Genomic DNA, 15,348 nt, shown 5'->3' on the forward strand with positions numbered 1-15,348 from the left:
GGTAGGCAAGATTTGGGGACAGTTAATCATTTAATCATTCCTCTTTAAAAATTTTATGCCTACTCTGAGTATCAGAAAAAAGTCTCAAGGTTGCAGTTAGAATGGAGAAACTGCTTATTTTGAAAACAACCTGACAAAGACGTATTTTAGTCCTCAAAGTATCCAAATAAGAACCCCCCCAAAATAGCTAACAGTCACATATGATCATTATGGAAAAGAATTTAAGATTCTTGTTTTAACTGAAATCAGCTTGAAGACCGGCAATAGCTGCAAGTATTCAGATTTGGTGAGAAAGTGTTTTCAATGTAGTTCTTCAACAAAACAGAACCTGCAAGATTTGAATTTCTGCTCTTATTAAATGTAAGAAGCTCTAGAGAGTAAATTCTGGGTTCCATAATTTCCATGTGACCGTTAGTTGTGTCAACCCATGCCCCATTTACCTAGGTCATCTTTAAGGTCAATGTCAGCATTGGTAGGATTGATAATGGCCTCCACCTCGAAGCCGGCTAAATTACTGATTTCACTGTGAATAAGGTTCAGCTGAAAAGAAAAGCATGAGGTGGGAAATAACAGGACAGCTGGGAAATCACAGAGAAGCTGCAGAAAAGTGAGCTTTGCAACACAGATGGAGATAGCATCACTGCAAACAAATATGCAAAATAAAAGGCAGGTCATAAAGGAGGGTTATTATCCAAAAAATTCAAACACAAGACTCAAACATTGTTCATACTGGGAGGAAGTGACTGTACCTACTAACAAGCTCTATTTTGGCTTTACGCTGACCACTATTTGGGACTCTTATTTTGGCATTATAAGAGGGTATTTGTTTCTCCTCAAAGTACAGATGAAGGACACCCTAACCATTTCTTAAGCATCAATTACAGGAATGTGCCTTTACCATTCAGCACAAACTGGATAAAAGATGCTGCTTCTCCTTCTTTAAGGCAGCAAACACAAGCACATCTTTGAGAAAGCACACGCTTGCCTCCAGCGATTCCTCCATCCTAACAAGGGGACACGGCTCTTTTTCCTTCCTTATTAGTGGCCACCATATTCTGCATTGCAGGCACTTCGGTTTTCATTTGCACAGTTCCGCAGCCTTTGTGAATGGCTGGTGACGTACTGTAAACAGGCACTATTACGTGCTCATAACTTCTAGTTTTTATTTTATTTGCTTTACTTCCTTTTGTAATTTATGAAAATGGAGATTTTAACCCCACCCATTAATGCCCATTAGGTCCTCTCATTAACACCCACGTATTTCAAGCATGCCTCTCGATTTCTGTCTTAGTCCTTGCAAAATCAGAAGGATTTCTCATGGGCACTCAGTAAACTCAGGAAGTTAGCACAGATATCTAGAGATTAACCTCACACCTGCACTACTTGTTCTTGGAAAAATAAAAAGAATTAGTGAAATATGAGGAAGTGCAGATTTCAACTTCTAGCAACGCACTTGGGTAAGACTTACAAACTGTTATATAAAATAAGAAGTCAACGAAAAAATCAGACCAGCAATGGTAACGAACTGACCCTGTCCGTCATACTAGTAAGGGCGTTTTGTTGGAAGTGCTTAGAGTTGTGAAGTGATAGCACAGTTTGCTTACTACTGACAGTTCGGGTGCCTCGTCACAGCACGTGACCCACGCCACGGAGCAGCTCTGTGATTTGAGGCAATCTGATGGGAACGCCAGAGCTGGCAAATGTCAAAACTGCAGCACGCTGACAGCATGTGAGGAAGCTGATAACCAGGGGTTGTGGCACTGCTTCACAGCCAGTGTCGGGAAGTCTGATTTCACATGCACCAAGTTTACTACTGCAAAAACTTAAAATACTTTGAAGTGCAAAAAATCTTCCAGACTCTTTCATATGGGAATATACATTATCAACATCATAAATTATGCTTCTATCTGCAACATGCATTTAAAAAGATCATTTCAGTAGCTGATTAGGCAATATGGAAAGCAACTATAATAAAGAAAGTTCTCCATTTATGCAAGTCCTCAAGCCAGGTGCAGTTAAACCAGGCTTTCCTTCTAATCCAAAGCCCACTGGGCTCGACCTCTGAGGCATAACATATATATTAGGCATGGCAATTTATCTCATCAATAACTGAATTTTGTCTCTTGGTTTGTAATCCACATTCTGTAAACTTAACACTTCAAATTTTCTCCTTGTGTGTGGCAGTTCAGTAATATGGGAATATGGAGCCAATTCATGAAACCAATACAAGTGAATGGGTCATTTAAGGAGGCCAACATCCATATATTTAAGTTTTATAAAAAAAAATTTCCACTTCATTCGTGTCATTATATGAGTTGACCTTCTTTCTCTTTTTAAAAGACTGCAATTTAATGTAATTTGCATATGTTGCTTGAGTAAACTATGTTCCCTCAAAATAGGGTGATTTTGGCTAAAAATGAGTGTAATTCAGCCCTGTTTTAAGTACGGGTCTGTTCGGGAATTTGTAATAAAATCTAAGAAAGCTTGCTTTCCAAATAGCTTAGAATCCTTTAATACTTCACATGTGGCAAGTTATTCAAACCTGAGTTTGAGTCTTGAGTTTGACTACAAGCAACTGCTGTTTAAAAAAAAAAAATCAAATCAAATCAAACGAAAACATTAAAGAAACTTTATGAATTTTGAAATAAAAAACAACAACAAAACATGCACACACCAAAAGACTGTTCTGTGGAGATTTTAGTATGTTCCTAAGCATATTTTGTTCATTTTACAGATGACTCTCTTCGATCCTTGATTCTGTGTTCTACAAGTTTCTGCCCAGATCTATTGGCTGCAGACCATTTTGGGATCAGACCTTTAATCTATCTCTGCGCCTACTCATATATGGGATTTACATAGCAACCAGCTTGTAATTACAGTTTCAATTTAAAAGCAACAACAAAATTCTTAAAAAGCTGCCCATCACTGATAGCATGTATTGGCAGCTAAGTATTATTTTGCTAAATTTTGTGTTTACTGTTCAATGCACTGTTAGCTATCTGATTGCCAAAAACAACTTTAAAAAAATCAGAAGTTTCCCTGTAGAATTAAATTCTCCAATGAGTATTTGCTCAACTTTACTAGCCAATAGTATGAAGCATGTATTAGAAGAAGTGATCCCCTAAAGGGCCACTTTAAAAAAAAAAAAATAGGCACAACTTGCATATACATGTGCAACAAAGAGTGGACGTACTTTAGGTAACATTTAAATTAAATGTTAGTCTAGATAAAATGCAGATGGCACTTAGTACATCCATGAGTATTGTCTGAGCCAAGCTTTGCATTTCTTATTTCAGAAAAAATTACCTTTAAAGTCTTGGAACTTTTTCTGGTATGAGTTTGGTACAGAAAACTGAAGACGCCTGTTGCAGACAACAAGCTGAGGTCTCTCTGAACGTCCAAACCCTAATGCTTAGGCTTGAGGTCTTACAGCTCTGCCTCTACTCCATAATTGTCTCAGGAAAAACAAACTAGTTAATGTGCAAAATACCACGTTTCCATTGGGATGTCACTTGTAGGATGTGAAATCATTTACATATTAACTAGATTTTAATACTTAATTAGTGCAGCACTAATACACTTCTACAGGAATAATTGAAGGGTTCTTTGCCATTTCCTGACCTCTAAGAATTTCTAGCTGAATGTCAGCAGTTATCTAAAGATTTAATGCAGTAATAGTACTTTTTAAAAACTGAACGATACCCAGGTTTGCAACATTCTCATTTGTCTTTCCAGCAATTAAAGCTGGGGATTTTAAAAGGATGAAGAGTGCCCTTGCAAATAAAAGCCTTCCCTTTCCCTTCTGCAAACATGGAGACAAGAAAAAGATTTTTCCCATTAAACACTTAGGAATGATGTGATACTAAGAACTGCATTATTTTCTTCCCTCTCTGCATCTCGCAAATTATTTCCCAGTCTAGCAGATAGTGGTTTTGCAGACCAAAGAGGCGTGCTGTAAAGGTGTTCAAGGATGTCACAGGAGGTTCAAAAGATACTGATTGTTTGGGTTTTTCAGTTTCGGGTTTCTGTGTTTGCACTGTAGTTTATTCAGGACACACAGAACATGAAAGTACACTGAAACTCTGTATGTGCAAATTCAAGAAAAAATCAAATAACTGTGATCAATACAAGTATTTTTGCTTTTCAAATGGAAAGGCTCAAAATGTTTTAACATATTGAGCTTTCCTACCATCCGGGTAAAGAGGATAACTGTATCTCCATTTCACAAATGTGGAAGGCAACAGAGAAAGGAGATTTACATCTCTGGATCAGCCAAAACCAGAAGCCAGGAGCCATGGCTTCCAGGCCTCCAGCTGAACCACCTAAACACCATGTCCTCCCTCCACAGGAGACCAGCAGATTTCTCCTTCCCTCAAAATGCTGTTTAGGGAGAGTGAGGCTATGCTGAATAGAAGCAAGTCCTCCTCCAAAGAGGCCAACACCTTCTGCCCTCACACACTTTGAAAAAAAGCAACATGCACAAGTCTAAGGAATCAAACTACAACACTACTGTGCAGAACTGCCATTGAAGAAAATTCTTAGTTCATTACGTTTATAAATACCATGTGGGACTAATTTAAGACAACTGTAACAAAACCAATTTTTTTTTTCTGTTAAGTATCAGACTTAAACTTGGATCAGTATTATCTTTTTAAACAGCAATTGCATGTAGAAATGGCTAAGCAGAAGCATTTAACTAATTCAAAGTCACTAGAGTTTTTATAGGTAATTGTTTGAGACTTCCATGTGTCACTTTGATGATTAACAACCACCACCATCAATGAGATCGCAGTCTGCTAAACCTGCGTGTAGCAGCAGACATCCTGTCACACCCAGGGGCCTCCTGGCCCATGCAAAACACACCTCAAGTTTAGGAGAGAGAAAGCATTCAACTCCCACCGATTCCCTGACTGAAAGTTTTATCTTTGCCTTTTTTTATCACAAGGAAGTTATTTAGATAATTTTGAAAATCCATGTTTTGAAAATAATTTTGGGGAAATGGTCTGAAAATATTTCTAGGAGTAAACCAGCATAATTTTTTGGTTTTATTTTTTAATGCTAAATAACATCTCTTTTATCACTACAGTGCAAAGGTTTTTTGCATTTTAAGCTTTCCACATTTTCAGTCTTAAAAGAATTTAGGTTGGTGCAAATGTGCTATTTTGGGGGTAAAATCAGAACAAATACATTATTTATCAGCTCAAACAAGGTAAGAATTTCATTTTTAACTCACACATAATAGGATACAGGAAATCCTTGTATCTTCTAGACATAGCCTACTTTTCTCAAGATTTTTTACACTAACCATTTACTGCCTCTGAAGACAGTTCTCACAGGGAAACAAAAGAAAAATATAATCTGTGGTAGATACATCTCAACAGCACCTATGCATTCTCTGCCTCTCAGAAGATAATCTGTTTGGAGCGTTCCCTCACAGGCGACAAATGGGGTTTCATTTTTCTTTTAATTGATATGCATACTGTGTTACAAATACAGGCTAACACCTGCCCCCCCTCATGCAGGGCTAACTGACAATGAACAAGCAGGAGGATGGACAAGTGGCATTTTGTGTAGAAAGTAACTTTTTCAGGGGGCTACGCTCTACATGAATGAGAAAGCCAGCAAGTCCCTTTCCCAGTACAAGGTACTCACTGAAAAGCTCTACAAGAGACACTGGCTTTGCTCACCACAGCTTAAAGCAGTCCTGGAATTCACAATTCTTTTCCACTGAGCCCAACAGCAAAGCTCCATTGATTTGCTGGGTCAATCTTGCTGGAACACAATGCTAGGTCTTATTATGGCTTTCCTATGGTAGCTAAAAGGAGTTCAAAATCAGGACCAAAAGCCTGACGTTACTTGCTTTCTTGAAAAAGTAATGTAGTTTACAAATTTTGGGTTCTGATTTACTCACCAAAATGTTTTTAAAAATATGTTCAAAACCACTACCCCCTAGTACTAGTCAAATAACAAAACCTATCAAACCAGCAATCTAACTAGCTGTAAAATTAAACGTGGAAAATCAGAACACTTGCAAGAAATAACGTTACTGTCATGCATGTTAAACTTAGCAAACAAACTGTGGCAGGATAAATGGAGAACAACCTCAGTATGAAATAAAAATGAGTCAGAGGAGATATATCCCACAATGGACAATGGCTCATCTTTTATGACTTACAACACAATGATCTGATTACTGAATGATAGAAGAAAGATGCAGTTTTACTTAACAAAATTTTGTATCATGAACTAAAGGCAGGTTTCAAGATTAAAGACCAAATTAATTCAATGAATTGTTTCTTTAAATGGATCCTCTCTTTAAGCAGACATGTATTTGTATTAAACCACCCCATGTCCCAAAGCACATTCGCAGGGAAAAAAAGGATTGTTGACTTCTAGCTTTTCATAAAAGCATCATTCATTATTACACAGCATTAACTTTTGTAAATAACAAAGCAGAACAAAACATAAAACCACTATTATGAACAAATGTCTGAAATAGGTTTTGATAAAAACCTGTAAATCATTTACATCAGCAACGAAGTGGGCTGCCCATTGGAAAAAAGATGTTTTATTCTTAGAATAATCTTATCCTTGGCAGAAGCTTAGCTGTAACAATTATACTGTTTATGAATAAGGCAAGATGGATTACAAGCACACAGGCTTTCCATATAAAGACTCATTAATGTATTTTTAAAAATGTTCTAAAAGCTGTTTGAGAGAATTTCTTTGTTCAAAAACTAGCATCACACACCTCCTCAAGAGCTCAGTGGGGAAACGTCCATTGTACCCAGACGTTTTAGGGAAAGGGTGGTGGTGGGAGGGGGGATTCCCTAAACAGCACTGAAAAACAGGTATAAATTTATAAAAATGCAGGAGCATACCTTCTGCCCAAGAAACAGACTTTTGGTGGACAGGACTGTGAAACCATCTGCAGGAGTTCCCTCTGTTGTACTGTCAGCACTGGCTGATTTGCTCACTTCTCCCTGCTTCTTCTTCCAAAAATATAGTTAATTAGTTAACTCAAGACTGAGAGAAAAACAGTTTAATAACACTTCAGATATATGACATGCCATAAATGCTTACCAGGCAATAAAATGCCAGTACAAACACTGGTGTTTGGATTTTATCCTTTAGTCTAACTAAAGTGACTGATTACAGCTGAAGGAATCAATAGGAAAAATTACCTCAACGTCTGCGTATCTACATAAGCCTTTTCTTGACTACGACAGTGCACAGTTCAGATGGCAGTTGTCTTAAATGTTGCAGGAAGACATATAAACAGCTCCAAACTTTTAACAGCTTTCTAACGGCTTGTGTGGAAAAAGTTAATGTATCTATTTATATGTGTGGGCAGACTCATTCTAAAGTAAAAACCTACTTGTCACAGTGAAAATTTTATCTCTTTGTGAAGGGAGGTGCTCCCAGATTTCACAAACTTATTTTTAGAAATACTGCTTTGAAACGTGGCGGTCCTTAGAGCCAGTGTCAGAATACATCTACCTTCTACCTACCTAGTACTAGGAAATGGGCTGAACAATTTTCTCTGTCTTGTTAAATCATCACCTTCCTTTATCTCCAGTAAAACTGCAGGGGTAGAGGAGTTCCCCCTAACCACCATTCCTATTTTCAACTGTATTCACTGAAGTAAAATAATAGGTTTCAGGAATTAATTGATTTACTGAATAAAAATGAGAATTAGGAACATTTTGAAAAGGATGTTTCATGAAGACAGTGAATTGACTGCTGTGGTTATAAACTCAATTGGTGCCAAAAATAGTGTGATATTTTCGATAAAATTACAACTAATGATTTTATACAAATACTTGGTGCCTCAGCAATATCTATGCTGAAGCTTAAAAGCACACCTGGAATATTAAACAAGCCACTGTTCTCCTATTTTCCTTTTCCAAAGTATATAAACTAAATCTGTGGCCGAGGAACTAAAATGACTCTGAAGCAAAGGTATATTGGTGCTCCTAGAAGCTGTAACCATGCTTTACTTTACACAAATGTTTTGAAAATTAGATTTTCATGGGTCCTATTTCAATTCCCCAGGAGTTTACTGTTAGCCAAATACCAATATAGTAAGCAGACAATACAGTTTATTGTGTGGAAGAAAAACAGAACCCCACAACAGACTTCCTGCTTTTGTAATCAAGTAGGGGAAAAAAATTCCAGATTTAGAGAAATTATTAGTGCATGGTTATTAGAAGCACTGCACTCGAAATGCCAGCTACTAGGTGTTCTAAGAAAGCAAGCTAAACTCAAACTCAGTTCAAAAACCAAAAAAGGGAAACAATCAGAAAAGTGAACAAGTAGACAATAACAAAGACACACAGGGTGATACAGAAGCTTTGTTTGGCCCGGAAGGCGACTTTTCACATGCATTGTCAATTTCATGTAAAATTCATGTACTTTTCTTCCTACTTTCATAACCCATTGCTTGACAGCAGTTTTTTTTGAAGGGAAAAAAAAAGATCCTTGGTTACACAGGCACACACAAGAAAGCTTCCCTACTCCTACAAACTGAAATGAAAAAAAGGAATATAGGAATGATCTCCTTAGCTTAAAAAAAGATGTTACTCTTGGTTTCCTAGCATAAGAAAAAGCTCATTTTGGTCCTCTTATTCTTCTCCTCACCTCCACAGTTTTTTGAATGAATTTTAATCATGAGGAATTAAAAAAAATCAAGTCTAAACACGGAAGAGTCTCATTTATAGCATACTAACAACAGAGAGGACATTTGTGGGTCTTTAGCTCAGCCAAAGAAACTGTGTACCCACAATATGGTTTCTCTGATGCTGCAAGATACTCAGCTACCTGATCTAGCAGAATTGCATCCTACTTCAGAAGGAGTATTTCACACTTCTTGGATTTCATCAGATCAACAAAGCCCATTAAAAACCCAACAAACAGCAGAAAAACACAACACCTGAAAAGAGGACTCTGACATGCTGATGCTGAGGACACTATTACAGCGCAAGTGACTTAGGCTGGTTTTCTTCAATATCTAAAATTGCAAATGTTGCTTTAGCGTGACTTGACTTTTGAAAAAAATACCCAGATTCCCTGTTTTTTGCAGACACATATCAATACTCGAACAAAGTCCAAGCAAGTTTACTCTGCCTAGCCCAATGCAGGCACCTGTGTGCACAGTCACAGCAGAGCTACACCTATAGCTGCTACATAAGATCTCCTTTGCCCGCCAGCAGGGCATGGCTAGTGTAGCCCCATACACTCTCTTCTGTCTCTTGGTGTCTCCAGCCTGTGCCCACCTAACGACGGTTTCATACAGAGCAGTGTTTACAGCTTGCCTGCCTGTCCAGCAAACCTGTGCTACTTCCAAGGGTTCTCACCCTTCCAGCAGCACTAGGGAGGGGGCAGTACTCCCCCTTCAGCACCTGCTTACACTGCTACCGAAATCACTGTTGTTACTACCACACAGATTATAATAACAAGCCTATCCTACTGAGCGATGCTCCCTGCAGCTACTACTAGCAAGCTTGTCTGGGTTTAAATTTTTAAACAGATTACTCTACCTTGGATTTCCTTGCCCCTTTCTTGCTGCCAGTTTTCTTTGATACAGTTTTTTTCTGTGACGGAGACTTTGCCTTCTTTGCTGGAGGTGGAGTGATGATGGCTTCCAGTTTTCCTTTTGATCCCCGCTTCTTTGCCAACAGCTCTGGGTGAATATTGGGTAACACTCCACCACTGGCTATGGTGACCCCTTTCAATAGCTAGTAAAAAAAAAAAAAAAAAAGTTGTAGATGCCAAATCCCAGCATTTACTCATCAATAAATAGAAAGTGGCGTTTAATGCAAATTTTGTACATTGCCTTGAGTTTTAATGGGTTCTTGTATGTTTCTTAACACATTATCTTTGAAGAAGAGAGACATGAAACGTATGAAATGCTCACGTATTAGATTTTAACTATAAAGGGAATATGTATTCTTCTTGCACATATGCTTGTTACTGTCAGTATCTCTTGGGCTCGCACCAGATCTCTTTCTGTGAAGCCATGCAATGAGGACTGTTACCCAGCTGCCTGAAAACAGGACAGCCCCAGCCCCAGACGTGAGGGCTTTGCAGGGCAGCCTGTGTGAGAGAGATGGGACCCCAAGTCCATGGCATGGGACTGCAGTGGGTACCACGCTGTGGTGAACCCAATATATGTCCCAACTGCTGAATTTTCTTGAAAGTATGTTTTTAAAACAGATATTTTTTTTTCCTTAGAAAAAGAAACTTTAAATGGAGGGTAACATTTATACAAATCTCTATACCTGGAAGTCTTTCTTCAAAAAAATCTTTATGTAGTTGAAGAAAAGCAGATCAATATTCAAAAGTGTGCAGATCATTCAAGCCTTTAAAAGCAGAGGTGAAATATATCATGTTCTGTATTTAAAACCACTTTAACCCATTTTTTTATACATCTAACTGGGACTAATTCCCTATTTGGGAGGATACAAAAGGTGAGTATCAAAGTCCCTCACGTACTCCCACCTTCTGATTCATGTTTACTGCTCCCCAACCACAGTTCAGTGATGCTCCAAGCTTACAAAAGGATGATGAATGGAAACTATTATCAAATTTCAGACAAAGTCAGAAGTAAGTTGATTTGGGGATACTTTTTTCCCTGCCCCATCATGACACATAGGTTCAGAAAAAGGTGTGTTTGTCCAGCACCTCACACAAAGGTGCATTAATCCTGGCCACTGCCTCTGGCTAACACCACAACACTGCAATAATAACACCCAAATTTTCTGTGGCTAAGTTAAAGGTATCTTGAAATCTGCAAAGGACACAGACTTTCAAGAGTTCCAGAACTCTTAATTCTGTGGTAACAATGACAGACTTTGTAACAATGACAGGAGCAGGATAGGTCCCACTGAGTCTTAAGCTGCATAAAGGGGGAAAACAAAAGCCAACAAAAAAAAAAAAAGCATCTGCAAGATTTTCTCCACGTCTCTGTAGAATTTATGACAATATCCCACTCTAACAGAAGTGGTTGTAATAGCACAAGCAAATGTCATATTACATATCCATTGCATTTTCACATGTTTTAAGAGTCCTGAAATACATAATTAAGCTGAGTGCTGTAGTTAGTTACACAGGCAGCGTGTTAGTGAGCGAATGAGCAGTTTCCTGGTGGGCTACTCAATAAGCAGAGGTCTTGAGTTACAGTTCAGCTATATGGAAAGACAATTTAAAAAGCCCTAAAGGAAATCCTGGCCCTCACACGGCGGAGTTCTGTCTTACCTGATTTAATTCTTCATCATTTGCTACAGCCAACAGGATGTGTCTAGGAGTGACTCGACCCTTCTTGTTGTCCCTTGCTGCATTTCCAGCCAATTCAAGAATTTCCGCTGGGGAGAAAGTAAGCCTCTTTTAATTACATTGTGATCATTAAGAAAAACCAATGTGTTATTTAACATCCATGCAAAAAGATACCTGAATTACATCGTGTTATTCCTAACTGCTGTTCAATACCCTCAACAGACATCTAACTCTAAAATTATAATTTTCTTTTGATATGTCTGCTCATTGAAGGACAAATGCATACTTGAAGTCCTGTGGTCTAAACTTCATTTACTTTTTTGTCCTTTTAAAGAAGTTCCCCTAGATTCTTGATTTTTCAGTGTTCTTCTCAAGGCTACTGTCACTTCACCTCCTAGGATCCCTCTCCTATCAGGGACAGAGTATTAGGTGTACAAATGCTCTTTTTTTCCCCCTCAAACCTGTCATAAATGTAAGTTCTGGCTTGCAGTGCTTCTACTTTTTTATTACTGGAAAAGATGCTATTCTCAGTTTCTCATTTTTAATGTTATGGAAGCATGTAAGCACACATTCAAGCTAGAACATTAAGAATACACACTCTGCTGCTACACTTACTTAATGATTTTTTTTTTTCCTCTGAGAAGTTTTTGTCTAGAGAAAGTAATTGATGAATCATGTTTGTTTGCTCCCAGTAAATTATCTCCTTAGAAGAAATTTCCAGTCCTGACAAAATCCATTTAACAGCTGTGCATTTGATGGCTTTTGTTGGAATAAGGAAAGATTAACTTGCTCCCCTGCAAGGGTCTACAAAGTAAAAGGCTAGAGCGTTACCTGCTAACTTACCTGTCTTCAACTCAAGAAGCCTTAGGCAAAGAATGCAATTAATTACAAGAAAGTCTGGGGAACAATTAAAAAAACAACGTAACATATTTATTTGACTTTGCAATTATGTGCTACTGCTGTCTCTATTATACATAACCTTTTGCCTCCCTCTGTATAGACTGTGTTTTGCTTTTGGTAGATTTGCTTCTACAAACCCGGTAATGTTTGGAGAAAAAAGAACATTAAAACGTCTTTTTCACATCTATTCTATGTTAATATATTAAAATGTAACATTAGAATAGGGTATGAGATTGATTTCAGATTTAATAACAGACTATACCACGAAAGCTCTCCCATAAGTTTGCTTTAGAGGCAAATAGAACTGAATTAAGATGTTAATTTGGAAATGGAAAAGACTAAAATCAAAGCCCACATGACCACATACCTTTACCATAACACATAGTAAATCTTAAGTAATACTATATAGCACAGACTACGGCCTTTCATTAGACTGAATTTAACATGATTCTCCAATTATTTTTTCATTGTAAGGCCCATAATAAGCTAGTTATGACACCTACTGGAAAACTTACAGCTGCTTCTGGATGTTCTATAGTTAAACTTCATTGAGGATTTTGATAGGTTTTCACTATTTTTGTGTTCTTCAAAATACACAATTAACTTTATTGTAGGGCAAGATAGAACATTAAGTTTAAGCCCCCAAAAGTAACTCAACATTTCATGCTGACAACAATTGCTTTAATTTATTTTTAAAGCAGGATTAGCAGGGTAAGGTCAACTTGACTATGCTTTCCACACCTCCAAAGAACTGAATTAAGCTGGCATAATCCTTTTCACATACTTCTGAAAAGCCACAGCTCAGACACGTGAGGTTTGGCTTGCATTCAGTACCGCATACAGCCGCCTGTTGTGACAGAAGACCTGTATCACCTTCCAACGGACAAGCTGTGCTCTTGGTTACACCCTGTGCATCCCCGCTAACCTCAGAGAGATTCTGTGTCACCGTAATAAGGCCAGCATCTCTACCTCTCTAGATCAGGAATTGTTTTGTTTGTATCTCAGGCTTTATTACCAGCTGATAAGCATGGGAAGGATTTGCAGCAAACAGCAGACTACTTTTTGGTTTGCCTCTGCTTCCCCCACCTCCGCTTCTTTACTGCATCAGGCAGCGCAAAACAGTTGGGCCGTGTTACTCTCTGCAACTGATCAGCATAACTATGCAGACAGGTCATTTTGTAACTAAAGAGTCTAAGAAAGTGTTATGCCTGTAAAGCACAGAGGAATGTTTTATTTGTTCCTCATAAAACTAAAATGTCTGCCTCGTACAGTGGAGAACTGTTCTTGTAAGTGCTAAGCCCTCTTCCTTGGACAGGAAACTCATTTCGAAATTACAGTTTTCTAATGGTCCTTTAGGGAAGTTGAGGTACCCCACTTCCTTTTCAGGAACAGAACGCTTTGCACTGGCCTCGAGGACCACAAAAGAGGAGCTTGGGGAGAGGGAGAAAGGAGGAGGGCATGGAGGGTGGAATTTTTCTTCTAGCCTTCTCCTCAGTTCTCCAATAATTATCCAGTATTGCTTGTGCGTGCAGAGTGACCCGCAGCACAGAGAACAGCAACACTCAGCTTGCACACACGTCTGGTCGGAGGAGGAATTCCCCCCTGTTTGAAAACAGAAGATTAGGAGGTATTCAAGCTGAAGCCAACAGAGGCAACAAGTTTTTGATTTAGCACTGACAGAAACAAACCTAATCCAAACCCAAAAGATCAGAGCACTTACAAGTGCTAGAAATGAAGACTTTCTGGATCTGGATGGGATCCCAACTACCTGCCTGGAATTCGCTTGCAGGCAGCTTCACTTTCACATCTGTTTTATGCTGCTTTAATTCTAAAGATTTGAATGGTGTTTCATCCATGTTTTAAACCAATTTCAAATTAGATGAAAATCTAGCACGCTCTGTAAGGGGGCTGACTCAAATCTCTGGAATAATCGCTTTGGATTTAGGTGTGGAGCTAGGAAAAGCAGTAGATGGAAAAAGGTATTTAAAATTGAGACTGGATCTGAATTCTTAGGTCAGACCCATCTTTGGAAGTGCCATTCTACCAGGTTCAAAGGTTTGAGTCATTGAAACGTTCTGTTTCATTAAAGGTAGTCATGCAACAGTGGGGAAAAAACAGACATTCAAAAAATCAACTCCTGCAACTGAACAGGGTCAAGAGAGAAAGCTTTGCTTCTTAGTGTTCAGGCAAAGGAAAGTGTTAAGAGCTTCCATGACATCAGGATTCACTCAGCTTGTATTTATCCAGCCAGAAGACCAAAACGAGAACATTTTACAAAAATGAGGCCTCACAGAAAGGATGTAAGTTGCATAATGTCTATTCCATTCCTTTCATATATTTACTCAAGGCATTTCCCCCCTAGAGAATAATTACACCACCACTACTCAGGCAACAGGCAGCTGAGACACTTTACAGAAGTACTGAACACTAAAATCTCTGTTTTTTTTTAAAAAATGAGGAAAATACACAAGTTATGCAATACTATAAGAATTTTAAGGTATAATTCTTCAACTACTACATGTTGAAATCTTAGGTTAATATGAAGAGATACTCTTTATATTTACACAATTACTTTTTCTGTGCTTTTGAATAATTCCAAACCAAAAAAGCAAAACAACCTATATTGCTTCAACTGCAGATACAAAACAATCCAGTGAAAAAGCTGTGAGAAGTACACAATTAAGAAAGAAAAAAATTAAGTAGGAATGCCATGTCAGCATGTGATATATTCATGATTGGACAGCTGTTATGTAGCAAGAAAAGTGACAGATGCCTTAGAAATCTGACTATAACATGAACACATCAATTTGATTCAACAAACAGTTTTGATTAATGTTATTCTTCTTTTCAGTCATCATTAAAAGCAGGAGGTTAAAGTGGGAAGGGAAAGTCCTAGAAGTTAAGCAATCTTCTCTTAAAATTTAACTGAAAGGTAGTTCTCATTTATATTGATTGAAAAAATCTTTTGTAATATTTATAACCAGGCAAATGGATACGAGTAATGAAAACTGGTCTAAGCCTGTTCTCAGCACTTGAACCAAAACCGCTTTCCTTCTGGTGAGGTTTTTAGAAGTTCAGTTAAATATTTTTAAAGGAGAAAAGAAAACAGGTTGTATATCTTTGTACTTAAGCCTGAGATAAGACCACAGGAAAAGCTGTTCTCAAGGCATTTCC

At 38.0% G+C, this 15,348-nt stretch overlaps 1 protein-coding gene across 11 annotated transcripts in view; it reads right to left on the reverse strand.

Moving 5' to 3' along the window:
- Nucleotides 1-15,348, reverse strand: part of LOC119152130 (core histone macro-H2A.1) — a 47,234-nt gene that overhangs the window by 13,525 nt on the left and 18,361 nt on the right. For 5 of the 11 annotated variants that reach the window (XR_005105686.1, XR_005105688.1, XR_005105689.1 and 2 more), the window contains 4 exons: nucleotides 11,257-11,363; nucleotides 9,540-9,737; nucleotides 6,882-6,992; nucleotides 441-540 (listed from right to left, as the gene is read on the reverse strand). Coding sequence is in view for 5 of the 11 variants with exons in the window: in XM_037396919.1 (XP_037252816.1) it covers nucleotides 441-540; nucleotides 6,882-6,992; nucleotides 9,540-9,737; nucleotides 11,257-11,363 (516 nt within the window). In the remaining 6 variants the exon portion in view is untranslated. The remainder of the gene's footprint in view (nucleotides 1-440; nucleotides 541-6,881; nucleotides 6,993-9,539; nucleotides 9,738-11,256; nucleotides 11,364-15,348) is intronic. The other 6 variants (XR_005105685.1, XR_005105687.1, XR_005105690.1 and 3 more) reach the window with 3 other exon arrangements.

The sequence above is a fragment of the Falco rusticolus genome, chromosome 8 (assembly GCF_015220075.1).
Source record: "Falco rusticolus isolate bFalRus1 chromosome 8, bFalRus1.pri, whole genome shotgun sequence".
NCBI classification, from domain to species: Eukaryota; Metazoa; Chordata; class Aves; order Falconiformes; family Falconidae; genus Falco; species Falco rusticolus.